The sequence below is a fragment of the Poecilia reticulata genome, linkage group LG14 (assembly GCF_000633615.1).
Source record: "Poecilia reticulata strain Guanapo linkage group LG14, Guppy_female_1.0+MT, whole genome shotgun sequence".
In the NCBI taxonomy this organism is placed as follows: Eukaryota; Metazoa; Chordata; class Actinopteri; order Cyprinodontiformes; family Poeciliidae; genus Poecilia; species Poecilia reticulata.
Window position 1 is genome coordinate 10,620,511 of NC_024344.1, and position 27,875 is coordinate 10,648,385.

At 38.5% G+C, this 27,875-nt stretch overlaps 1 protein-coding gene across 2 annotated transcripts; it reads left to right on the top strand.

The window, feature by feature from the left end:
• Nucleotides 1-3,440: 3,440 nt before the first annotated feature.
• Nucleotides 3,441-23,092, top strand: abcg4a (ATP-binding cassette, sub-family G (WHITE), member 4a). Of its 2 annotated transcripts, none has more exons than XM_008427702.2 (15): nucleotides 3,441-3,987; nucleotides 10,188-10,425; nucleotides 16,416-16,533; nucleotides 16,686-16,818; nucleotides 16,912-16,962; nucleotides 17,744-17,889; nucleotides 17,999-18,122; nucleotides 18,335-18,449; nucleotides 18,922-19,061; nucleotides 21,110-21,208; nucleotides 21,331-21,499; nucleotides 21,604-21,704; nucleotides 21,780-21,938; nucleotides 22,362-22,480; nucleotides 22,575-23,092. In XM_008427702.2, the coding sequence occupies exons 2-15, from the start codon at nucleotides 10,197-10,199 to the stop codon at nucleotides 22,798-22,800; spliced, it is 1,929 nt and encodes a 642-aa protein (XP_008425924.1). In that variant the 5' UTR covers nucleotides 3,441-3,987; nucleotides 10,188-10,196; the 3' UTR covers nucleotides 22,801-23,092. The 2 variants fall into 2 exon arrangements, with proteins under 2 accessions (XP_008425924.1, XP_008425921.1); XM_008427699.2 differs by lacking the exon at nucleotides 3,441-3,987 and adding an exon at nucleotides 8,366-8,492.
• The last annotated feature ends 4,783 nt before the right edge of the window (nucleotides 23,093-27,875 follow it).

Here is a 27,875-nt window from a genome sequence, read left to right on the forward strand (position 1 = left end):
CATTGCACAAGAAGAAATGGCAGCAATATTTGAATCTAAACCCAATCACGATGGCTAGTGGATGATAGATTGCTTCTTCTCCGCTGCATGTGATCCAGATAAGTTACGGCAGATCACTCCTCTGTGGTGGATTTCCAGGTTCTGAACTTCAGGACGATGTGCTCGTCTGCTTTAGGAGTGTAGCAGCCGATTCCTGTGAAAGCAGACAGAAGATGAGGATGTTATCTGTTTGTTTCCAGACACATTTTTTTTTCTTTCTACAGCAGCACAGGAGAAGKTTTTTATTTCAGCAACATGTATAATTTCACTGAAACSGCTTAGGAAAACTGCTTTTCCCAACAGTTTTGGATCATTTCTCTGCACAGCACAATTAACAATAAGTAAAAGAACAAGCTATCCTCCTGATTCATTAAAGCTCATTARATCCCCCTCGGATCTGTTTTTGCTGAGTCTCCAGGGAAGAAACTCACCCACATCCAGTCTGGTGTACTCTCCAGAGTTTTCASTCAGGATCTCCCAGTAGGTCTGCTCGTTTTCATCTCCAGCCACTCCGTTCACGCTCTCTAGAAACAAGCCAAAGTTTGGATCCACCTTCACCGTGAACCTGACGACACAGGAAGGCGAGGGCCGGTTATTACAAGCAGAAATGGATCACGGCTTTAAATAAATATCGGGTTTCCGAGATGAAAAGACGACTTGGTGGTGGGAGGATTTCGTCTGGGGTCTTACTTGAAGTCCGGCTGAGTCTCCTGGAGTCTCGTCAGAGCTCCGAACAGAACACCCCCTTTCACCACGGAGCTGGAAAACAACTCGGGAGCCATGTTGGAGAGGTCGTTCTCCACAGTCAGCCTGATCGGAAGGGAGGTCAAACCTGCACAGTAGTTGACACTGATGCACAGCATATCTCATACCCCTATGGGCTAAATACATTCTCACCAGCCTACCTTGGTTTGCGACCGCTCCATGTGGCAGCAGCAGGAGGAGAAAGCTCACTGAGAGCAGAGCAGCAGGTCTTGGAGCCATCCTGTGTGATGTTTCTCCTCCAGGCTTCACATCAGTATTTATAGAAGACCAAGCCCTCATTTATTGGCAGATAAAATTTCACAACAACCTTCCTCCCACTGCCACTTTACAAAGCCATCTTTTGTTCTAATTTTAAATGCCCACATGAGAGATCATGAAAAGAAAACCAGCACCTGTGCTGTTATCTCACATAGCTGTCAGTCACTGATAATGTTAACATTAAGAAAAGAATAATTGTTAATGATTAGATTAACAATCTGCCGTGAGATTGATTTTTTTTTGTCATTCAGTTCCAAGAATAACAATAAAGGTTTCAGATAATCTGTGCAAACACTTTACCTTGTTCTTTGATGAAGGTAATAAACACCATCTTGTTCTCCTCGAGAGGAGGATAGATGGAAAATGTTTCTGTGTGCAAGCAAGGAATTTCTTACAAAAAAAGTTGGTCTCCCAGTCAACCTATTTATGGAGCTTTAAAGGAAAAACGCCACTTTACTCTTTCCTTTTACATAAAGGCTGAAGAAGAGAAAACTCGCCATTAGTGGGATCTGTTCCAATCTGCAGTGACTTGCACTTTCAATTGTTTCACCTTTTGTTTGTAACGTAAACAAAGCTTCGCATAAATGTGAAGTGAAGTTAATAATTAGACATGGTATTAAATGTTTATTTTTTGTAAATAAAAATCTAAAAGGTTTGGCTTGCTCTTCGATTTACCTCCCTTTGCTCTGATTCCTCACAGTAAAAGAGAGCAGATTAAAATTTGCCGACCTGTATGAAAGGTCACCAAACACACATTGTGCATCAGTCACATGCTATCACCAAAGTGACACATATTGGTGGCAGCATCATTATTTTTGGTCGTCACATCAAAACTGGTCAGAGTTGATGTGGAGGTGTTGTGAAAGACTTGAGGCTGGGGCGGAGATTTACCTTCCAGCAGGTCAACAATCCTGCATAAACAGCCAGATCAGATCCATTCATTAGACTGAGCCACTTATTGATAACCCTAAAACCCTCACAGAATCTGTGGTAAGACTTAAAAACTGATGTTCATAGATGTTCTTTATCTAATCTTACTGATTTGGAGTTATTTGAAAATAAGCATGTGCAACCTTCCTGAATGGGTAAAGTTGGTAGAGACATGCCCCCAGAAGACTTGTAGCTGTAAATGCAGTATAAGGTGGGGTTGAATACAAATGGATGCCCAGATTTATATAATTTTATTTGTAAAAAAAAAGAAAGAAAAATAATCTTCCAGATTGCTGCAGTATTTCCACCAGATCTGCTTCCATCCATTAGATGGATAACTTTTTATCAATTTGCATTAATGAGAACTGAATTTGCCTGCACTGTTTGATAGAATCAAATACTAATATATGCAGCGTAATGTTATTTTGTCGGTATGATTGCATTTCTCTTGCAAAGTGACCTGAGGTGACATTTGTTTTCCATTGGCGCTATAAATAACCTGAATTGAATTTGTTTAAGACATAAATCCCAGTAAAGTAACGTTTGTGTAAACGTGGCAAAATGTCAACAAAAAAAAAAAAAAAAAGTAAGGATACTTGAGTCGTTGTGCATGAAGAATCCTTGATAATAGCAGCTTTACAGAGAGCGAGATGGGTTGGAGGACTCAAAGTGTTCACGAAGCGACCTGGGAGCTCGTTTTTAAATTAGTCTGATTAAGAAGCAGGTGCGATTGGCTAAAAATGGGCTCGATTTCCTCTCAGGGGTGATGTAAGGCGTGTAGGGCCCACTTGAACGCGAGTAACCCCGGCTATTTTACCGAAAATAACCCGGGCACTGCAGCATCAGCACCAGGCAGCTGCGCAGGTGCGGCCTTTAAAGAGACAGACCAAAACCTCCCTCATGTTTACTCCGACTGTCAGCATGTAGCGAACCGTAATCCATCAAAACCGACTCATCTGTGTGAATACATTTGAACATTATGTAAAAAAAACAAACAAAAACAAACAAAAAAACAAATTKACTTCATTTTTTCATTTAATTAAACGTTCCTTTTAAACTTAATGCAATCCCAGGAATTATTATCCAATTTTTTTTTTTTATCAACAACTTTTATGCAGTAAGATTTGATTGTGATGGGATCTCTATTTACAAATTAGGACTCTTGGAAAAAAGAAAAAAGAAAAAAAAGAAGTACAAAAAAATGCTTTTTTTTTCTTTTCTTTTTTTCTAAATGATCTACTTCAGTCAAGTTAGGATTGCGATTGGGACTCAGTAGAACCAAAACATAATTTCCTCTTTCAGCATCTTCCCCAGCAACACCCTGTATATCCATCCCTACACAGCCAGCGTGCGCGCCCCGCAGACGCACCAACCGGTTAAAGAGGAAAGCGGCGGCTGCTCCGTCAGGCTGCAGCTGATGATGCTGCTGAGGCATTTGCAGCAGCKGCGTCTGCCTGGTCCGGTGCTTTCGCTTTGATCCCAGGTGCCAGCTTGGGGGTGGGTGGGATAATGGAGACTGTCGTGCACGTCGAAGCCGAGGACGCTCGTGGACGCAGTTCATGAGTGGAGTATTTCCTTTTCGAGGGTGAAAACATAACATGCACCCCGCTCCCGCGACGAGTCTCCGGGATGCAGTCGTAGTTTGAGGCCGGGCCGGACATGATTTTAATCTCAGGGGCTGCTGCTGTAGAGGATGCGGGATGAGGAGCGCCGCACCCCGAGAGATGCTGATAAGGATAATACAGCTCGGTCCTTTATTGCCCCAGAGCGAAGCCGGATTTTAGCTGGACTGTGGTGCACTCTGTGAACATCCTGTTTGTTGTGGTTGTTTTTATTTTATTTATTTATTTTCATTATTATTCCTGTCCGGGACTGCGCTGGAGATCTGATGCTGGAGGATTGGGCTGTTTTGTCTGAAGAGATCAACTGAACGCTGTTGCTCTCACAGAACCAGGACTGAGCTCCTCACCTGGTCCTTTCAACACACAATAATAAGTATGTTACATGTCTGCATGTGAGAGTGTGCGTGAATGGGCACTGTGAAGCTGTTAAAGCTGCTTCAAAGATATATTTACAAATCAGGCAAATGTCTCATTAACCTCCCCCTCCTTCCCCCTCCCCCCCCCAAAAAAAAATGAAAAAGTTTTTCATATAGATTAACATGTACAGACAAATATTTGACCATGGCTTACAGATAATTACTGGCTCCACCGAGTGTTTCCGCGGCAACTTGAATATTGTCAAAAAAAAAAAAAAATCCTTGTTGTTTAGTCAGTTTCTATCTCTTGTGCTTGATGCAGGTTAACAGGTGCTTGCCACATTAAAAGTCATAGCAGATAACTGGATYACCTCTCCACTGCAAAGCTGCATGGATTCATGTGATTGCCATATTTCCCCCCATGGTTTTAGAGGTGACTTTTGCCATGGCCCCGTGCTGTTCACATGGCCTGCCGTTTGGAGCTGAACATGGAGTTCTCTCCCCGACTGAAAGGCCATTAAAGTCTGCCTGTCAGAGTTGGGGCATGGATTATAACCGGGCCGATAATGGGAATTCGCTAATGGCAGCATGATCAATAGAAAGCCACAGTCAATTTTCATCACCGGTTATTCTCATGTAAGTTATTTCATCATGCTAAAATAGGCTGAAGTGGGACATAGTAGCTGGAGTATTCTACAAGCCTCCGGGACATTATGTGACAGTGCATGTGTTCAATGAAAGCGTGTGTGTTAACTCATCAAAGTACAACAGGATGACCATGTAGGCGATTGGACTTTGTTTCTTTGTATTCATGCTGCAGTCATTGCAAAAAGAAAGCACGCTCTCTGTAGTTCCTCTACTAGTTTCTAAAGTTATTTAAATCTAWTMTTAAGTGCCTCGAACCCCAATGTCACAGTTATTTAGATTAAGACACCCCAAAAATGTAAGGGTGTGCTTTCATTTTGCCATAATCATAAGTGCTTACTTGCAATGTTTATTTAACATGTTCAACATGTAGTTTTCAAACAGTTTTCAGCATTCATTGTWAAGTATGAATGCTGTAAGTATGAATATGTATATAATAGGGAATTTCTACTGCATGATTTCACAAGAGACAAACTTTTTAAGCACAAGGSGGAAACACATCGCAAGAGACCCAACAGCTGAGCTGATCAGCAATAAACAGTTTGGTAATAACAACTTTTACTAAGTTTTGACATAGATTCGCATCATTCGATTTGAGTTTGAGCAGAAAGGGGAGCCAGAGTTTGATGCCTACAGATGCCCCCATCCAAGCATTGATGGATGGATGAGGAATCTGAAGCAGACATGATGAAAATAATCTCTTCATACATTTAACTGGACAAAATAATTTTATTCTTGCTTGAGTTTTTCCACCTGACTAGTTCCTGTTCATGGTGCAAAGATGGTGTGGGTTGTTCTGCAGATGCATGCATTGTGGGACTAACTAGCATTGGGCTCTTTATAAGTCTCTCTGCCCAACAGTTTTTTCAGTTTTTTTGTCGATCCCAGGAGGAGAAGCCATTGTTTCGACCGTGGCAAGCGAGATTTCAAATAAACAAACAAAAAAAGTGGAAGTAGGACAGGAACCGACGTTCTTGTCACACAAATGGAAAATTCAGGTAGCAAGTGATGAAGCATTTCCACAGGAAACTAATATTGGGACATGAARATTATCTTAATGGAACACATCGGTCAGATATGGTTTTTGTAACTTGTGAATTATCCCTGAGGATCTACGACAATGATTTGTTGCCATTACAGTCTGGCTTGTAATGGCAAGACTGCATGCAATTACATCAGTGCTTATGAAGTGCTGATGACATAAACACATGTCGTCAGTGCTTCCATGTGTTTGTTGTCGCCAATTATTTTCTGAAATTTCAGCAGTTTTCCCAAAGCCTCTGCTTAAAGATGAATATTTCCTTATGTCTAATGATAAGGACAAGTTTTGTCTGAAACATAAATACAATTCAAATGTTTTGCTGCAGTTTTAACGGACAACAAGTAAAACCTTTGAAGGATTAAAAACATAAATAAAGAGGAACAGCAAAACATGAAAAATACACATGCACATACGCCAAAGAACTATGATTATTTACCTTATACCTTATGTGATGTCATCAGTGGAGCTTTTTAAGGGGTTGGTAAGATCTTAATTRAATTAGGATTTACAACAAAAATACCAAAACAAATAGAAAATCATTGTAAAAGCATATTCTGTAGGACACAAGTTATATCTGAAGTGATTTTACAGAAAAGTCTGGAAAGACATATTGGACTATTTCTGTGATATTTGGTCAGAAACAAGTTGTCCGTTCTGCTATACAAATTTATTTTGTTTGTTTTTATTTAATTAACAAGCACTTTCCCCTCTCTTAAAAATATAAATCCATTAGTACCTAAATGGATACTAAGCTTGGTTTAGTTAGAGAACATTTCACTTCTTATTTTTGTTAAAATCATTTAATCAAGCTAAGAATTTCAMGCCTGTCTGCAGGAATGCRGGGCTCATTAGAAGTGTTAGCGGTAGCCTGTGTTTYAAGTCACAAAAAACTGCAATGTAGACTCATTATGAAGCATTTTAATGTATGTAAATGTGTCCTCAATTTGATCAGATTTTGCACAGTTTTTACAGCGCAGGCTTTTTTCTTTTTTTTTCCCCAGTTTAACAACTATGAATATTTTTCCAACTGCAGCTCATATTTGTTCACTATCATGAAGCAGCTTTCAAAATGCTTCTGGAGGTCTAAACACTGTGTCCTCCCATTAGTGAGACATTGTTTGGTTTTTTTTACATTTTGTTTTAAAAAGTTGAAAAGCTTATGGATTCTTAAGTATTACATGCCTCACGTTTCAGACAGGCAGTCTTGTCTGGGAGGAAATTTATGTGAATCAGCAGTACCGGACTGTAAGTGTGCTGCAGGACTGAAACCAGATCCTCACACTCACAATCTCATTGGCTTTACGCAGCAGCTCCACAGACTAAATGCTTGTCAGATCATGCTTAGCACCTTGCTTGGGTGCATCAAACTGAATACGCTCACTTTCAAATATGTATTCACATTAAAACTATAAACTTCTGCTTTATTAGGATTGTCACTGTCAATCGCAAATGAAATTGAAACAAAGTGTTGCATGTGCTTATATAAAACCACTCTCTTAATTCATAATACTTTTTGTTGCAGTTACAGCTTTTTGAGTTATGGCTAAACTCAAACCAGCTGGATTGGGAGCAAACAGCATTTTTTAAAAGTATTGCTACAGATTCCTAATAAAAATTTAACTCTAGGATTTGACTGAGCCACTCTCTAGCTGTATTGTTAAGGTTGGCGTCCGAGTGTAGCCGCTACCGCTGCTCCACCCTCTGTTCTTTTCTATCAGGTTTCCCTCCAGCATTGTTCTGCATTGTTCCAGCTGTCTGCTTGTTTATTAATGCTCTCTGACAAACTTCTAAGGCTTTCAAAGAACAGCTGGAAATGATTACGCAAAGTTGGACTCACTAATTAGTTAGCAGGATTAGTTAATTTGTAGATTTACTAATCAGGGATGTGGATTAGATATGCAGACCACATCTTTAACATTTTTACTTTGAAAATTGTCATTTATATGCCACTTCACAATTACACCGTTTTGTTGGTCTTCATAAAATCCCAACAAATTGTGTTGAAGTTTGTGACAAAATGTGATAAATCTCAACTTAATTGCAAGAGGTCTAGAAAATACATCACATTATTAAAAGAATATCCATAAAGCTCTCGGACAATTATCAAGTGCAACTTTATTGCATTTTACTCCATGTACTAAAGTCAAGTACCTCATGCTATCAACATTTTATATTATTTACACTTTCAGTGATTAAATGGGTGCCCTTTGTAACGTCACACATTAAAAAAATAACAGCAATATTTTTGGTTTATTGAGCCTGTCACTGAGAAACAAAATCTTCAATTTTCAAAGTCATATTTTCTCCATGATATTCATGCATTTATAAATGTCAGAAATATGTAATTCGCCGTCTAAATATTTACTTTACAAATTAAATATTCAGTTCCAAATGAGGTGTTTATTTTGCTTGCTAAATATTTATTTGCCGGCGAGCAGCTATAGCGGAAGTGGGACATCAAAGTAAAAGCTGGACTTTGCAGACCTCTACAAACTCAAACTGCTGGCGGGTCTGAATGGTCGCTCAGGTTATTTTTTCTTAACCATCGTTTCTCATTTCCAACGTGTTAGTTGAAAACGTTTGCCGTTTTAACGGCTCTGCAGTTTTTTACTCACGCCTTTGCAGAGCTTGTTTCTATTTGCTGGATGTCAATCACGTGACTCGGATGACGCGCGAAATTCAGATGGAGGGCCAGAAGGGTTCAAATGGTTCAATTCTCCGGTTCAAAGAAAAACAAAGTTGATCACAACGAGTGTGCTAATACCCCAGTTAGACTGGAACAACCGAAGTACCTCGAAAAAATATTAGTATATTTAGGATATGAATCGTATTTCGGTAAGAAAAAAAAATACTTCTCTTATAATCTTGAGGATTTACCCGGTGTCGAGGCGATCCAAATAACTAACTACCTGGAGACCTCATATTATACGATGAGCCAGGAGAAAGCTTTCAAAAGCCTGGAGAATACAATCATTTAGTTTCAAGTTGGGTCAAGCATTTAGGATTAAAAGCAGCGTTAGATGGCTGTCGACTTGATTCAGCCGGGTGAGTAGTGAATTGTACTATTTTATGTAATTTTAGTCAATGAGAAGGATGCTATCGCTAACAACCAACTAACCCATGTTATTTTATGAGCTTGGCTCTCCTGGTAAATAATTTATTTAGCTTCTGTGAACCCAAATTCACGCTGGAGTTGTACGTTAATGTTGAGTCGCTGTTGGATTCAGGTCCAATGTAGGTCAACGATTCGCTCCGTTATACAGAAACCCCCATGTTCTTGTCTGTTGGTGGCCAGACACGAAGAATGTGGGGGAATAGTAACAGCTCACGGTTACTGTATGGCTGGATTGGTTATATTTGATTTATTTAGCTTTTTTAGTTTTATTTTTTTTAGCACGAAAGTCCCACTGATATTTTCTGTCACTGAGCTAGCTGCTAACAACATTAGCACTCGTAAAAAATAATATATCACACATGAATGCTTACTCTATGTACTAAAGACAGTTACTTGTCTTTCTAAGTAACTGTCCAATAAAATATCTGAAAATACAATTTAAACGACGCGATTGTTTACTGTTGGAAAGTGGTGCTGCAAACTCTGGCATTGTTAGTTTCCACACCTCCTGCTTTTATCTGTAGATTGGTGATCCACTTTTCTCCTCTTTTTTTCAGTTTTTAAACTCCCTTGTGACCAACTACCTTCGAAGCACAAAAAAAAACGTGTATCTTTCTTTTTGAACCGTTGGAACAGCCATATAGGACACAGACTTTAGACATTTTGATGCTGGAGCAACTGAAATAAATGGGCTGAATTTACTTCTGGCCCTCCATGTGCATTGGGTGACGTCGTGCTACGTCTTCTGAAACCCAGCTAAGTATTTAAATAGCAAACTGTATTTAATTGGTAAAATAAATATTTATTTTGAAGCTAAATATTTATTTTTGCAATAGGGGTGCACAGATCGCAAATTACCGATCTTTAAAAACTTTGATTTGCCAATTCCGATTTTGGTTGATACATTTTTATTTATTTATTTATTTATTTATTTTTTAATGTTGCTAAATATAGCAAGAAAGTTGCTGAGTTTGCAACATTGGGGTGACTACTTAACTGCAAATATGCGGACATGACCTGATGGTTGGGTCTGTCAGTCAAACCTCTCACATGGCAGAGCAAAAAGAGGACAATGATTGTTTTTTGTTTGTTTTGTTTACCAAGGTAAATAAGATTGGTGAATAATATCGGCTTCACAAGTAAGTATCGGCTGATCACCGATCTCCCAAAATTAAGGAAATCGAGGCCAATTAATCGGCTGGCCGATTTATCCGTGCACCTCTGGTTTGTAAACTTAATATTTATATGGTGAATTCAATATTTAGTTCGGAACTCTGACGCCTACAAATGACTTTGAAAAATAAATATGCACATTTTTTTGTTCTCTATAACAGGCTAAATGAACCAAAATATTGCTGTTGATTTTTTTTATTGTATAACTTTACATACGATGCCACCTACTTCCTTCCCTGCAGCCTATCGGGATGGCCGAGAAAACTCTGGAGCCTGGCTCGGTCAGCATTCCTATGGAGGAGACCAAGCTGCCCGGAGGGGCCCCGCAGGAGGGGCCGCTGCTCACCCACCTGAAGAAAGTGGAGAACCACATCACAGAGGCGCAGCGCTTCAGCCACCTCCCGCGACGCTCCACTGTAGACCTGGAGTTCAACGAGCTGTCCTACACCATCCGGGAGGGCCCCTGGTGGAGGAGAAGAGGTACTGCAGGCACGGCTCACAGAAAACAATGATAGATGAGCAAGCAAACACCACCCATGACGATCAATATCTGCAGTGCAGAAATCTCAGTGCATTTAAAAGCTTTTGTGACATATCAGGGAAAAAAAAAATTCCCCCAGCGTTTGTTCTTGCTTCTTTTTATTGTTCTGGCACATACACCCGATCCCTGATACAATACTGACTTACAGACTTCCACCATGCAAGAGCAGCCGGAACTCCTGCCTGCAAGCTTTGCTGCACTCAGCAGAGTTTAGACATAGTAAATAATTTACTCCCAGGTTGGCAAACTGCTTGCATCCCTTTGCCTCTGTTGTCTTCCAGGGGGCGGTGGCTGGGAGTCCAGCACATAATTGATACACTATGGTCATTTGAACTGCATGTGAACTCGCCACCCTTGGAAATGATTAAGCTTCGGCTTTTTATCTGCAGATCAAACAACCTACCCTCTTCAAACACTTAGACCTGGCTGCCTTAGTTGTGTGGATTTAGCAGGGTGTGTTTACATTCTCCACATGGGGTGAGGTGTTTGCAGGCTTGGTTATTTTTAGTCATATCTAATATGGATGTGCATTATGAAAGTCTGGCAGCGAAGTGTTTGCTGTTCCGTTGTGTAACCTGGAGATATGGAGCATTATAATGAGGGAAAAGATCAGAGAGGAGTTCTGGAGCACTGATGCACGTGTTGCTGTCCATCTTCATTGCATCAAATATTTCTCTGTGATGTTTACAGTCTTTTGGAAACGTCTCTTTGGATTTTTATCAAAACTCATCCAGCTGCTGATAATTGACTAGGATGTCTTTTTTTTTACTTTCCATCTTCTTTTTTTTTTATCAGTGAAACACTTCATAGAAAGGTTTTTTTTTTTTTTTAACTAATATCACTAAGCCTCAGTTTTGATTGTAAACCAAACAAAATTTCTGGTTTTCTTTTGCAGCTAAATTATTTCACACAAGCTGAAGTCGGTGAATGACTTAATTTTTTAACAGGATTTCTACCTGATTGAAAGCTCTGCACAAGGAGTAAAATACCATTCGAGCTGATTGTTCTTTTGAAATCTGACAGCCACTAAAAGTCAAAGTACTTACTCATTTCCCTTCACACACACCTGATTTTAATCAGTAAATACTTCCTGAAAGTGTACATTGACACACGATAAAAGCAGAATTATAAATCCACCTGATGAGTTTCTGTTGACTTGGACCTTTTTTGAAAACATTTAAAAAGTCATAAATTCTGTAGAATACCCTACCCCTGAAAAATTATTAGAAAAAAAAAGCCCTTTTAATTTTAGGACTTTTTTTCTATGGGAGAAAAAATCTCTACATAAAAAAATAGTCTTTCTAAAAAAAAAAAAAAAAAAAAAAACGTTTGCGTTGCGTTTATTTATTTATTTATTTATTAGTGACCCTACAAATCTATTTAAAATACGATCCTACTAAAGCAGTTATTAAAATGTATGCGTTACTTTGTTTTTACCAAGCTGCTGAGGGTTTTTAGAAACGTCTAACTAACAATATGTGCTTTTCTGTTCTCTTGGGGAGTAAAGCTGACTGGACATAGAAAGCCATTTCTTTTAGACACTGAGCTTTGTTGACTTCAGCACCAAGGACAGCACCAACGTTTTATCTTTACTCTGTACAAATCTACTCCAATAAAGAGTCACAGTAAAATTGATTGTTTATTTGTTGGTAACTTCAGAGCTTAAGGTAAAATTCTTTGTTTAAAGCTGTWAATTATGTGCATTAATACTAATATTCTATTTTCACCTGTTTACTGGACAGCTATTAGTTTGTCTTTGAGTGAAAAAACACTCTTCCTTTCTAAATGTGTTGAATCAGACAGTGGCTATGCATCAGGCAGAAAAGAGAGGAGAGAAATAAGATTTGCATGAATCATAATCCCAGAACTCGTGATGTCATCTATCCTTAGAAGAGACTTAGCTTTTGAGTCAATGTCTCTCTGCTCATGAGTCACGTCTCCAAAGGTTTGTGATAAGCAGGAAATTACAAAAACAAGTTTTTGTTAAATTTAGAGCCGTCTCTTTTCCTGGAGGAGGTCTCAGCCGGAGTGAGTCCCGGGTGCGTTGCCCTCCAAATTCATTTTCTATTGCAGGCTCTTGTTTTGTGATGCTGGCCATCCCTGACTGTTTTGGATGAAACTGCTGTGACCTATTTTCATGTTCAGTGGCATTCTCATCCCGAGGGAGATGTCTGGAGAAACTCAAGCTGGGCTTTGAACGGGGGAAAGACAGCAGAGGGGAGACAGACAGAGAGAGAGAGAGAGAGAGACAGAGAGAGAGGGAAATGTTTACATTTCTGCTTCAGATTTAGTGAGCTTCTGCTCTGCACCTGTGCTCATCATCTCTGTTTTTCCAGAGGGGAAGCAAAGCTGGCTGAAATAAAAAATATGGCCTCACAGAGGTCTGTCACAATAACAAATTTTGCTGGACGATATGTTGTCCCAGAACCTATTGCGATAAATGATATCATTGTTGTTTTGAGAACATTTTCAAGTAATATAATGGTAATAATGGCATAAAAATGCAAGAGCACATTCTCAAAGTTCAATAAACTTTAAATTCTAATGAACATTTAAAAACTGGAACTGGAAGACATTTGGAATATCTATGATAAATAAAAAAACAACCAATAAAATAAATTATGAAGCCTCTATAAACAAAATTATCATTCAGTAAAAGGGTCAGTTGAGACCAAAACACCAGACTGAAGACTTTTGTCATTCAGTTTTTGGTAGAAAGAAGACGATAAATCAAGGAAATGAAAATTATTGAGTTTCTTTTAATTTGTCATGCGATTAAATGGTTTATTGTTTATTGTGAAGTAATTTATTTGATTGATTATTGTATGAGAATTATCGTGGAAATTCTCAAGAAATCAACAAATCCCTAAACTTTTTTGTAGTTGAGAGTTTATTGCAAAAACTTTCTTACTTGTAATTAACAGCTGCCTTGGCTTTAATTGTTGTCAGATTATAGTCCGTAATCTATACAGTGAGTAATAAAAAGTCACATTTACTGTCATAAATAAGCGCAAATATTTCCAAATTATTACCACATATACAAAATAYTGGAGGGACTGAAAAGAAGCTCAGTAATACTATTTTATTTTAAGAATTCATTGATATTTTTACAGTTTTTGAACAGATTTTATCAATACATTCTGGCACAACCGGCCCTTTAAGAGCATTCATGATCTTGATTGGGCCCAATACAAAAATGAGTTTGATACCCCTGGACTAACACATAAAATCCAATTACATACACTGAGATTTATCATTTCGATGGGAAAAGTTTTAAGGGTATGAATACTTTTGTGAAGAGCAACCCATATGGTTTACTTATTATTAGCTCCACTCTCTATTCAAAACCTGCCCAGTCTGGATTACCTGTATCATTCGGGGCTCTGCTCCTGTTGTGACACAGTGGACGATAAAGCCTCTGAATAATTTGTCTAGCAATTATGGCGGGATGTGTCAGAAGTTCAGGCTGTAATCTCAGAGTAAACACCGTCAGATGTGGTTAGGACTGAGCTCGGTCGTGATGTCAGGGGACGAGATACGCTCTGGTTCTCTGAGACAAAGGGACGAGCTCTCAGACTTGCGCCATGTTCGCCCAACAGCGGTGGGTTAGATCATCAGTATGCAGCTCATGGTTGCTTCACTGACAGCACGCAGCTCCTGCCTGAGAGGAGAGAGCTCTTTGATGTAGTAACTAAGTGACAGAGGAGGGGGCGCCACTTCTTGGCAGCCGGTTTAAGGGACTATGTCACTTTGTTGAGATCGCCCAATTACCCAGTTGAAGGCAAGAAGAAGGGTCTGTGCAGACCCAGGAGAGACTCTCAGGAGACAGGAGACATGGGTGACAGCTCTCAGAAACTGTGTCAGCTCTAAATTGGATTGTGCAGTTGCTCCCACCGCACTTCAGGAACCACAACCCTGGTGCAAGCACATCACAGAAACCCGAGGCAACCTCACTTGGAGGCAAAGTCTTTCTGTTGCTGGATAATAAGATAAAAACTCAGCAAAATATCTGTTGTGCTATTTTAATTTTTATCCCAAAATGCTTTCATTTTTCCCTGATAGGTTTTTCATAATGCTGGTAGAAAACTTGGTCTAATTTTTCTCTGTTCCTCCGCCTCACTGTATAGGTTCTTATCTGTCTAGGACCTGGTGACCTCTCCCAAATTACAATCTCAGTATCTGCATAATCATCTGTTAAAACACTTTAGAAATCAATGAACCAAGTTTTGCAGCAGAGCGCAGCTCACTGAGCTTTAACTACTGAAACAAGATACACAATTTGACCGGCTGCTCCAGGAGACTCACTCCCGTGCTCACCCTGATCTGTCTTCCAGAAAATTATGTTCTGGCATTGATAACACCGCTTTATAATATGCTGTAGTCATTCTGTGACATAACCGTTACAGCTCAGGCCGTGAGCAGTCAGGACTCCGTCTCCCCATCTTTTTTTGTTTCTCCAGCTTTGTCCTTTTAATAAATTGTGTACTCAAAATCAACCAAACTCGATGGTGGGGTCCAGTGACTAAAGAGTCTGAGTTTTGAATTTTGGTCTTTACTGTTTTTATAGTTTCTAAACTTTATATAACTTCTCTACAGTATCTGACTTCAAAGAGGATGCTAAAAATATACCAAGTAGACACATTTATTTAATATATTTGTTTAATAGCTTTCATATTGGCCTGTTTATATTTAGAACAGGAGACATTTGAATGTTAAAGTAGATAGAAATGCAGTGATCAAGCTTTTCCAGGCTGATATCTTTTCCAGTTTTCTTAACGTCTCATTTTATAAAGAAAACTGCCTGGACACAACAAGGCAACTGGCTTTTTTATTTGGGATTTGCAAGACAGAACACCTGAAAATTGTTTTTTACTATTTGAAGAGAAGAAATGTGCCGCATGTTTTTAATATAAGTCGCAGCTTTGAATGGAACATTAATTCATCAAAGCATCTGACCAGGACCTAAAAGGTGTTTCAGAGTATGTTTTGCTGGTTGATGCATTTGCAGCTTGAAAGGAGTTAAAGTTTTAGCCCTGATGCATTTAAAGATCATGAAATGTTTTTTAGATTTTTCTGTATTTGACTTGGAGATCCTCCAATTAAAACTAAACAAATTACATTGTTTTGTCAACTGGCTGGTGAATCTCGAGTACACACAATAAACCAACAACATGAGTATAGTCAGGGTAGGTTTAAGGTTTGAATTTGACAAAATGTGAAAATGTTCAAGGGGTTTGAACACATTTGCAAGGCTCTGTATTTTTGTTGTCTAGCTTCTTCACCAGGGTTTCTCCCAGAAAACTTTCTAAGCCTGATGGTTGGGCTCCAGGGCAGTCATTCTTCCAGCGGCCTGTCATGCTTTTGAATTGAAAAATGTTTAAACTTGACAGGAAATTTGAAAATATCACTTGATAAATATGTGTTATTGAAAGATTGGAAGATTAACCCCTGAACACCAACTATAAAGTCTTAAAAATGCAAACATTTTTAAAAGACTTAAACAAATAAGCAATGCTTAGCCTGGTGGGGGCACCAGTAAAGCCTGGTGGCCCGCCAGGCATATGATACACTGAGGGAAACCCTGCATACACCACATGTTTATGTTTGACGTGGTTCTGCTTTATATTTCAAATAAAATGTCTACTAAAATCCACGACACAGGGTTTGTGTTTAATGTTTTACACATTCATTTTAAATTTATTTAAGTTTTTAAGAAACTGAGCATAAGAAATGTAATCTTTACATTGTTGCAGGACAACTGTTAGTATATCCCAAAACATTGGCGTCAGTGTCAATGACTGACAGCAGTAGTAGACAAATAATCTGCCCAGAAAGCTCCCCTCCTCCCAGCTGAAGCCCTCATTAGGATAAAGCTTCTATAGAAAATGAATGAATGATTAACTGACTGATGGTTTATTCTCTCCATTAGGCTACAAAGCTCTCCTCAAGTGTCTGTCGGGAAGATTCTGCAGCAGAGAACTGATTGGTATCATGGGACCCTCTGGGGCTGGGAAATCCACTTTGATGAATATTCTGGCGGGTTACAGGTGAGCCTTTAACCTGCATGAGAATTACACAGATCCATAAAGAGAATATGTTACTGTATGTTTACAGAAGACTGATTTTGGGTGGATTTGGTTACATTTACGTGAGCAGACTCATAGTGGACTTCCAACATGGCTTCATGTTTGAAAAACAGGGAAACTGGCATGAAGGGGACCATCCTGGTGAACGGTCAGCCGAGGGAACTGAGGACCTTCAGGAAGATGTCCTGCTACATCATGCAGCACGACATGCTCCTGCCGCACCTCACTGCGAGGGAGGCCATGATGGTGAAGCTGCTGCTGGGACAAATCATGGCCAAATGTTGACATGTAGTTTAAAAAACAGATTTCTGATTAGGTTTCCTTTTTGTTGTTTTTTAGGTTTCTGTCCATCTGAAGCTGAATGAGTCTGTGCAGGTCAAAAAAGAACTTGTGAGTCGCATTATGTTGATTTATGAAAGAATTATATGTTAGACACAAACAAAGAATTTTTTTTTTCTTTGACAAATGTTCTTAATTCTACTTTAGTGAGGTTAATATACTACAAGTGTCTGTATTCGCTGAATCAAAATACTGACACATAGTAATTTAGTAAATTACTAATTAGTAGTTGTGCTAATATATCCCAATGATTGATTAGTTAAAGAAACAAACCCAATAAACCAACATGGAGCTAATTTCTTAAAGAACTGGAATTGGACATCTGATTGCCTGGTTGAAGGTCTACTTTATAATTTGTATTAATTGTTGGGTTTTTTTAAGTTACTCATAGGCTTGTCACAATAAACAATAAATCAATTAATTGCATGATAAATTAAAAGAAACTCAATAATTTTCATTTGCTTGATTTATTGCTTTTCTCTTTTTTCTCTTTTTACCAAAAACTGAATGATAAAAGTCTTCAGTYTGCTGTTTTGGTCTCAACCATCCTCTTTTTTTAAAGATAATTTTGTTTACCCAGACTTCATAATTTTACTTTATTTGTTGTTTTCTTTATCGTTTATCGCAATAAGTTCTGAGACAATTTATGGTCCAGTAAAACTTGTTATTGTGACAGGCCTAGTTTACTCGGTTCATGGAGCAACAAGACCAATTCTTGTTGGTCTTGTTACACAGTTCACACAGATTACACATAGCTTTTAAGGTTAATAACACACTCTGGGTGATATCAGATGATTGATTGTTTCACCGTTTCTCTTTACTTGCGCTCAAGGTGAATGAGATCCTGACAGCTCTGGGTCTCCAGGAATGTGCTCAGACACGCACCCACTCTCTTTCTGGGGGTCAGTGTAAACGCCTGGCCATTGCTTTAGAACTGGTCAACAATCCACCGGTCATGTTTTTTGATGAGCCCACCAGGTAAAATCTTACTGACTTAGACTCCTTTACTATTTAAGTCTAAATTCATTCTAACCGGTCCTCTGATCTCTCTGTCCCCATTTTTTAAATGTTTTTAAATCCGTTGCAGTGGTCTGGACAGTGCGTCGTGCTACCAGGTCGTTTCACTCATGAGGTCTCTGGCTCAGGGAGGACGGACAATCATTTGCACCATTCATCAGCCCAGTGCCAAGCTCTTTGAGATGTTTGATAAGGTAGGCTGAGTGCTTTTACTGCTGGACACGTCAGAGCCTCCATTACCTGTGGCTTGGACCAGGACACCACAGCATAATTCATTTTATACAGCCGAAGAAGCAGAGCAGTCGATGTCCCGCCCCGTTGTTTCGCTCGCTATTGATTGTTTTTTTCAGAGAGGCTGCATGTTGGGAAGTTTACTGACTATGTTCCTCTGTTGTTCAATCCTCAGCTGTACATCCTTAGTCAGGGTCAGTGCATTTACAAGGGGACAGTCCCTTATCTCATCCCTTACCTGAAGAACCTGGGCCTTCACTGTCCAACATATCACAATCCTGCTGATTTCAGTAAGTGCAGCAAGTCCTCTAAACCCCGAGTGTGTGCGTGCGTGTGTGTGTTTGTTTGTAATATCTGGTGGGGACCATTTTCTGACACATACGACGATGTGGGGACCACTGCTCCCTGTGGGGACCGAAGCCTGGTCCCCATAAGGGGAAACACTGTTTTTGGGTCAGGAGTTAGATTTAGGACTAAGGTGTGACTTGAGTTTTGGTTGGGGTTAGGTATGTAATGGGATAAGGTTAAGGTTAGGATAAGGGTAAGGTTTAGGCTGTAGGAATAAATGGAAATCAATGTCAAGTCCCCAGAAAGATAGCCAGGTAAACTTGTGTGTGCGTGCGTGTGCGTGCGTGTGTGTGCATGCGTGCGTGGGTGGGTGTGTGCACGTGTGTGTGTGTGTATGGAGATGATGTCACTGATTTGTGAATGAGTGCTGCAGCTGATGGACCCTTTGGTCTGACTTAACATCGCTATATCCAGTCATTGAGGTAGCATCGGGAGAGTATGGAGACCTGAACTCAGTGCTGTTTGAGGCGGTCCAGGATGGACTCTGTTCAGAGGAGGGCAAGAAGAACTCCAGAGACAAAACCGATGATTCCTGTCCTTCTCAATGTTGCAGTGTAAGTAAGAGAGCATACTGGTCATTTCAAATCCTTCACTATTTCATAATTTCATGATTTTTCAGTTGTAATTGCTTTATGGTCGATTATATTGGTACCAAACAAGTTGTAATTTTGTACAAACCATGCCATTTTGAATGTTTTGCATCACTGAAAGTAATTTTCTACATTTCCACTAGAAGAAGACGTGAACATGTGTCAAATGTCAGAGTTTTAGAATCACGACCATATACTTTTCAAATGGTTGACCAAAAAATGTCATATTTATTTCAATAAAATAATATATCAAAACAACTTTATGTAGCTGTACAAGTAACATCTCTTTAGAACAGTGGTTCTTAACCTTTTTTGAGGAACCGAACCCCCCAGTTTCATATGCGCATTCACCGAACCCCTCTTATTCCTCTCCACCGAACCCCTGAGACCGACTCACCGAACCCCTGGGGTTCAATCTAACCCAGGTTAAGAACCACTGCTTTAGAAGAAATTGCAAATAATTTTAGGTTTTGATATATGTAACTGAAATGCAACTGAAATGCAGGTTTGACCCTTGATTAAGCAAAAATTATGAGTTCTGAGCCCGTTTTCATTACATAATAAAAACGATATTTCATGAATCCAAACTTATCCATCCTTGTAGGTTGTTTAAAAGATTTGCTCAGATTTCACTTTTCACATGCAAGAAGAAACCTTTTGCTCAAAGAGAAGAGTTTTTAGTCTTTTGGGGCAACATTTTGTTGAAAAAGCTTTGAGTTTGATATTTTTATTTAAGAACAAATGTAAAATTTTTGCATATTTGAAATATGGTGCTGATCCTTAAATTATTTTTAAAAAATTAAGCAATCAATAAAATGAAGTAATATGTTATTATAAAGTATGCAAATAAAATGAATTTTAACAGTAATTAAAAAAATGCCATGTCATGCTCTGATTTCCTTGTCTTCTCTGCTTCACTGATCATTTTTCTTCTCCTCCGTCATCTTCTTTCCATTCTGTCTGTCTAACTAACTAACTAACTAACTAACTAACTAACTAACTAACTAACTAACTAACTAACTAACTAACTAACTACAGGAATCAGCTAAAGGTTGAAATTTAAAATAAGAACTTGGAACCTTTTAGTTTTACTGTTTTCTTTTGCTTTTTACTTATTTACAGGTTCACTTTGCTGTAAATGTAAGATCACAGCTGGTTTAAAGAGCGTCTTATACTGTACAGTTTCTTGAAGAAGTAAACAAAGGTTATCTTTTACATTTAGTTTCTTTCATCAGACACTTTAACCATAAAGACATAGAGTCAAGTGTTTTAAATGGGTTGCATCATTCCTCCTTTCTGGGTCATAAAACGGGCAGAAATATACATTCATTTTTTATGCGTTGGATACTGCTGTGTATGTAACATAAACGTTTATCTTGAAGTATAACAGGAAATCTGCTCAGAGGCTAAGATACACCCTTTGCAAACATGAATACCATATTCATTTTGAGCTTTCAATTATTTACTTGAACGATTCTTTTTTTCATAATGGAACAATCATACAACACAAAACTTCAATCTTTTTTTTTCTCAAATTGAGTGCAGGGCGCAGCAGCGGCGTTGGGGTTAAAGTAAACCTTTTGTAGAGTCCTCAGTCCTCAACCCCGCCGTCACAGGGTCGAGTCTTTGCTGCATGTCTTCCCCCCTGCTTTCCTGTCATTTACTGTCAAATAAAGGTGACCAGAACCAAAAAAATCCTTTAAAAATTTTAATTAAAAGATTTTGTTCCTTTATATGCGAATCCAAGTAGCCTTCACTATTATTTGGACACTGTTTAAAATTTGTAAACTTTGTTTTAAGACAGAGTTTAATGACGGTAATAGAAATTGTGTGTTTTCTCTGCAGCCTTTCAATTTATTCAAATGTTAGTGGAGGTTTTGCGTATTTACTCGAGTTTTTGCATAATTAAGACTGTGAGTAGATTAGAAAAGACACACCATAAATTCAAATTCAAACATAAGCAATGTTCTTAGTTGTATAATTTGTTCGTACATAACTCCGTTTTTCCACAGGACACAGGAACCCCGGAGACGTCCACCTTCCCCACAAGCACATTCACACAGTTCTGCATCCTCTTCAAAAGAACCTTCATCACACAATGCAGGGACACGGTAAAATGATCATTTTCACATTCACCCCTGGACATTTTTAATAACATTATAAGCTGTTATATATAATATATTTTGCCTAAAAAACCTTTACATGTAGTCTGCTGTATTATTTTGTTTTGAAGGTGCTGACCCACCTCAGAGTGATGTCCCATCTGTGTATTGGGGTGCTGATTGGACTGCTTTATCTTAATATTGGAAATGATGCCAGCAAAGTCTTCAACAACACAGGCTTCCTCTTCTTCTCCATGCTGTTCCTCATGTTCGCTGCCATGATGCCCACAGTGCTAACCTGTAAGACACTGATCCTCGTCGGAGACTGGAAACATTGATCTGGTGTGTGGGGTTTTTTCCGTGGTTTTGGAAAGGTTTTTCTTAACTGAGCTGTTGTTCCACAGTTCCTCTGGAGATGGGTGTCTTTGTGAGGGAACATCTCAACTACTGGTACAGCCTTAAGGCGTACTTCCTGGCCAAAACCACCGCTGACATACCGTTCCAGGTAGGGTTTGATTCATTCTTTAGAAACGAGAGCGTATATTGTGCAATTTTTACTGAAAGCATGTCTCCTTCATAGGTGATTTGTCCCATAATGTACTGTAGTATAGTGTATTGGATGACTGAACAGCCTGCAGAGGCGGGTCGCTATCTCCTCTTCATGGCCTTGTCAACATCCACAGCCCTGGTAGCCCAGTCCCTGGGACTGCTAATTGGTGCTGCATCCACATCCTTGCAGGTAGACAGTTATACATGGGTACTGGTCCTTTTGCGCCTTTATTGTTTCCTTCAATAAAGGAACAGACCTTGATGTTTGCAAAATTTGCTTCATTTCTTTGAATTTGATATTTTTCGTATACACCAACGAAACTGACTCTTTACAGCAACTTTGGATTGAAAGACACTTTTTATGTTTTTATATTTTTCATATTTTGGTATATTTCTTAATTTTCTCTCTTTACTATGACGCTTTTGTAACATGAACAAAAGAGCAATTTTAAATTGGCATTGAAGCGTAGTGAGAGGAGAGTGTAAGTATAAACAATGAAAATAGTCATGTTAGAGTATAAATCTTTTTATTTTCTCCTCCATATGTTTAATTAAGTATAAATCTAGGAGTGATAGTTTGTTTTAATTTCATGCTGTTGTCTTTGTTTGACAGGTAGCAACGTTTGTTGGTCCAGTTACATCCATTCCCGTGCTCCTCTTTTCTGGATTTTTTGTCAATTTTGACACAATTCCTAAATACCTTCAGTGGAGTTCTTATGTCTCTTACGTCAGGTATTGTCTCTAGGATTTGCAAACAATTTTCAGATTTCGATTTTCAAATGTGGCCCCTTTTTTTACAGCCACTAACCAAACTGTTTGATTTCAGATATGGCTTTGAGGGGGTGATACTCTCCATCTATGGGATGAACCGGTCAGAACTTCAGTGTCCGGAAGTGATGTGTAAATTTCAAAAGCCAGAGGAGGTTCTGCAGCTGCTGGATGTAGAGGACGCAAAGCTTTATGTTGACTTTATTGTGCTGGGTGTGTTTTTCCTGATTCTTAGACTGGCCACCTACCTGGCTTTGCGCTACAGAGTCAAGTCAGAGCGTTAAGATGTCACAATGTTCTTACATATCCCAGCCATGTGATAAAACATATTGTCCTCCTTTCTCTTACTTAACTTCACTTCCAAGATGCTTGGACTGGGAAACGTTTCTCCACGTCATAAACCTGTCACAAGATGGAGGTCTTTCTCAGCTCAACTTAACCCTCCCCTAAAATGTCCAATAAATTAACCTGAAGCATGTTTCAGTAATGCAAGAAAGTTGAATTGTAATATTTTGTCATCAAAAAAATTGTGATATGACTAAGAAGCTAATAAAGAACATACTAACCCTAGTGGAACAGGAAGGTCTAGTGACTTGTACTAGTTCAGTGCCTAAAAGGTAACTGGGCCCACGTCATAATCATTCTTACTGGCATCCAATCAGTCAAGTTGAAGAAAGTTCAGAATAGGTTCCCTCTCATTCCTGTCAGACGATTGGAAAACTTTCCACGGGAGGAAACATTTGCGTGTCTTATACTTCTCTTTTGGGACAATGTTTTCAGATACCTGTACCTGGACACTTACCATGCAGACTTCCGACTGCCATTGGATGACTTGCATTTGCTTTCGAGTGTAGATCATTTTCACAGGCCTTCTGCCCCACCACAGGTGGTGGTGGTGGAGCACTAAAGCCTGGACGAACTGTTTGCAAAATGCGTGTCTTATGTAACAAACTGATATTCATCCTGCGACCAGCCCTAAGAGTCCCTACTTGTTCCTTAATGTTTGCTTTTGCCATGACAAAGGAAGCATTGACCGAGCTGGGAGTAAGGGAGTTTCCAACCTGATTCGAGGAGCTGAGTGAATGATGCTGCAGACAAAGTGCAATAGTTTAAACTATGGGTAAAGACATGATGTTTGTCCATCAGGTCGCATAGTTTTGACACTAATCTTCTTTAAAATGCTCGTTTCCACTTGTTGTATGCCTCTCTTCCCCTATCTTTAAAAAGAAAATAACGTCCTGTCTCCTTTCCTCATCTTTCTTTCTGCTTCGCTGATAAATGAAAAAGAAAAAAAACGTGTGTTGTTCAAAAGCAATGCTAGATACTTGAAATGCTGGCTGGGCATTTTTTTGTGCCTCTGAACTAGAATGATTTGCGTTTACTCTGCTTCTTGTTGGAACATATGTCTTATGTCTGTGTACCTACGGTGTGGAGGTCGTCACACACAAATATACATATGCACACACAGAAACACCAACGTACAGACACCTACAAACACACTTACCTTGTTTAAAAGAGCCTCTCCTCGTCACACGGCAATGCAAATATTTTCCAATAAACTTGCTATGAAATATTTCTTACTTAAACTATGCTACTTAGTAATCCTTATAATGATGCATAACATGATGTGAGCATATAATCAGTGATTGTACAGTGAATATATGTCATGCTGTAAACAAATGTACATTAGCACTTTTAAGTATACGTTTATTCTTTTTTATTCATTTGTACATTATGTTAATGTATCTGAGGAAAGCGCTGCTTGAAAGTACAAGGAATGTCGCACAAATCTAGGAATGAACTTCCTAAAGCAGCTTCTTGGGTTTCTATGACGATTTAATTTCTTCTCTCAACGTGTTTGGTTGGTGAGGAGATTTAAATCTTCTGCTTGCTGCTGAGAAGATGTGGAATATCTTTAATTAAATGTGCACTTGTTCAGAAATCTGAAAATATAAGGTATCAGGAGTGGCAAGGGAAAATATAAATGTTTGAAATATGTCAGGATGAGACATGGGCATTGAGCGGTCAAACAAACGTACCAAGTAGGGATGTCCTGATCAAGTCAGTTGCAGACACCAAACCCCAGACAGATGCTTCAATAAAATCAACGTTATGAATACTTGTGTGGTTTTAGTTCATTTTTATGTGATCAAAACTTGCAGGAATATTATGTTTCTAGAGACATGTCTGTCTTAAAACAGACTACAGTCTACAACAAATTATGTCTTGCTGCTGTTGGCAATATTTAGTGTAAAAAAAAACTTACAAAAATGACTAAGCTAAAGCTAGCGTGTTTCCTCACTGTTTTGACATGACTACTTGATATTTTGGTTCCAGGTAATTGCATGCAGGCAAAACTTACAGAAAAAGTTGTCCCCGTGAGTTATAAACTTATTGTTTTACTTTTGTAAGATCACCAATATTTAGCTGCTCATCTGTCTGAAGACAGCATCAGAGCAGGTCACATGACACAGACAGTTAGGAAACTGCAACAGCCTTTGACACCAAGTCATTATAAAGGGTGAAAAGCAATGAGATTGGCTAGCCAGGGCCCAAACATAAAAAAAAATCCTGGGAAAACCAATATTTGGAACTGGATCAGGACATCCTTTGTATCAATATGTAGCTGAAGAGAAGGTCGTCATTATCAACAGGGAAGCAGCTGAATAAGGAGAGTGCAGCGGCAGGCTTGTTTCTGACAGCAATAGTTAACATTGTGATGTTTTTAGAGTAATACCTCCCCCTGCTGTTGCTTTAGACACTTTAGAAGTCTTATCTTCCTGTCGGTTTCATTATGTGCAATAATCATCCAAAGGTATTTTGAACTTTATGAAAAGGGAACTGTGACACTTCTGCAAGAAGCATGATGTGTCGTCTTGTTTCTTCTGTTTTGTTTTCCCTCATTCATTTATTGTTAAGAGGTGGTTGACTTTAAGCGGATGATTGCTGCCTGAAAAACCGTGGCATCTTGAGCATTTTTACTACACGTCAAAATCAGTCTGGTTGGCAAGAGGCTAGCATGAAAAAGGCGTCAATAATTAGCAAGTATTTTAAATGGCTTTAGACAATTTTAATTCTGCTATTTCAACAAAGAAAAACTTTCTAATTTGTGTGCACCAAAGTTTGGAAATTGGAGTCTCCTCCAAATGCCAAGTGGCTTGATGAATGTCCTCGCTACATATGGTTTCAAAATGGCAGATGCTAAATAATTTCATTGAACTTGTGCTTTGATGATGCAGCAAACTGTATCTTTTTTTTTTCTTTTACTTTCATTTTGAGACTCTGTTGAGCATTTCATACATTTTTATTAAGAAGCCACATGATGCACTCCTTCATGCATGGAAACAATATTCAGGCTATTCTTATAAAGAGCTTTACAAAGCAAGTGACAAACCTGAGCTTTATTTTCCACACTCGTTTTAAAAACTTTTTTTTCCTCTAATATAATTTATTATCCGCAGCTTAGTCTATCATTTGTCAACAATCGCAAGTCCTGTATACTGAATGCTGTTCCAAGGATTATAATAAAGATAATTTATAACCTTTGCCTGTGCTCTTTTTTGGGTGATTTGCAACAAAAGTGATTGTTCACTTAATGCCATGTGTCCCTWACAATAAATTGCTTGGCYTTGTCTTTTGAGGTGACTTTGCTCACCGTTCATGTAGTCACACTGAAGAGGAAGAATAGACTGGTTGTTCAGCTGCAGAATAGCTTCATTGTGTAGGTTAATAYGTAATCATTTAACTGCAGGCTTAAATAATGTAGTGGTATGAGAGAGACTCAAGTGCTTCAACAAATGGATGTAATGGGGTTATTCAGAGAAGGAAAGCAGCTCAGTCATAATTATTGTCTCTGGGAAATTCTGAAAGGTGAACTAAAGAAAAGCTTCTTAATGAAAATCTGCATTTTCTGCCCTCAGAGCTGAGCAACGCAATTACTTATTAGCTGTTGCTTTCTTAGTGTGTATTTCTTTTTGCAAATTTTCTTCTTTTTTTTTTTTTTACTTTATATTCAAAGCAAGTTTGCTAGCTCCTCCTTCTGCTCCCTTTTCTACAACCAATTCAAAGGCAGGATAAAATACCTTACAGTCTCACACAAAGAATWGAAAATAGTACCCCATCCTTAACCACCTAGTTGAGGGTTTTAATTCCCCTGTGACTAAAAAATCATAACACATTTAGATGCCATTTTATTTTTCTTCTATTTGAATTTAATTTTCCCCATTTTGTGATATTACAACCACAAATTTAAAATTATTTTATTAGAATTTTGCAAAGCTAATAATTAAATGATTATAAAGTCAAACCTAATACATTGTTACAGGAATATTTGGTAACACTTTATTTGCAGGGGTGTGCATAAGACTGACATGACACTGTCATAAACATGACATAACACCTGACATGAACATAAAGAAGTCTTTATCAATGTTTATGACGGTTGTCATAAAGTGTTTTTTGGTAAATAATGACACTTAATGCAAAGTTGCTCTAAAAGTTGCATTAAAAGTCCATTAAAAGTGCCAACTTTGCATGATTTTGCAAATTATGATAATTWAATTTTATGTTTGTGACAGGTGTTATGTCATGTTTATGACAGTGTCATGTCAAGTTTTTGACCGTGTCATGTCAGTCTTATGCACACCCCTTCAAATAAAGTGTTACCAAATATTTTTACAAATTAACTTTTGAGAAGTGGGGCATGCATTGCATCCAACCTCCTTTACTCCCATACCCTTTAAAAATAACTGGAAATAGCTGGATGTAGAAGGGACCTACTCAGTAAATTGAGTCCACCAAAATAAACTTGAATCTCAGCACAAATGAAGCTGTTATATGAAGACTTCCGAGGTTTGTTTGGGAACGTTAGTGAACACAACCTCATAAAACCAAGGAACACAGCAGTCAGGTAAGGAAGAATGTTGCTTAAGGCATTCTCCCTTAACATTGTGCAAAATGTGTTTTGCACAATTTTCAAAGCTTGGACATTGTGCAAAACACATTTTCTTTTAGAGTTTTGGTAAAATGAGACTAAAAATTGACTTTATGGATCAGGGCAAAACCGATTTATGGTAGGTAACTTAAATTGCATGCCACGCTGAACACATATTGACATATTGTGGGGGAAATCTGCTATATGGATGCTTTTTTGCACCAAGTCAGAACTGATGGAAAGATGGGCAGAATATTCTTGGAAGAAAACCTATTAGAGGGCTAAAGACTGGGGCATTGATTTCACCTCAAAAACTCGTGAAAAGTTATTTAAAATAATTCGGCTAGAGTTACAGTGAATTTGTATAAATGAAATTAACTTAATCGTACGTAGAGTCAAACTGTGCAAAAATAAAATGAATAACTT

Bases quoted from the DNA above. Each gene is read 5' to 3' on its own strand.
- abcg4a (XM_008427699.2), top strand. The intron at 16,963-17,743 runs GTGAGTCGCATT...CTTGCGCTCAAG, and splicing joins TGCAGGTCAAAAAAGAACTT to GTGAATGAGATCCTGACAGC. The intron at 18,450-18,921 runs GTAAGTGCAGCA...CGCTATATCCAG, and splicing joins TCACAATCCTGCTGATTTCA to TCATTGAGGTAGCATCGGGA.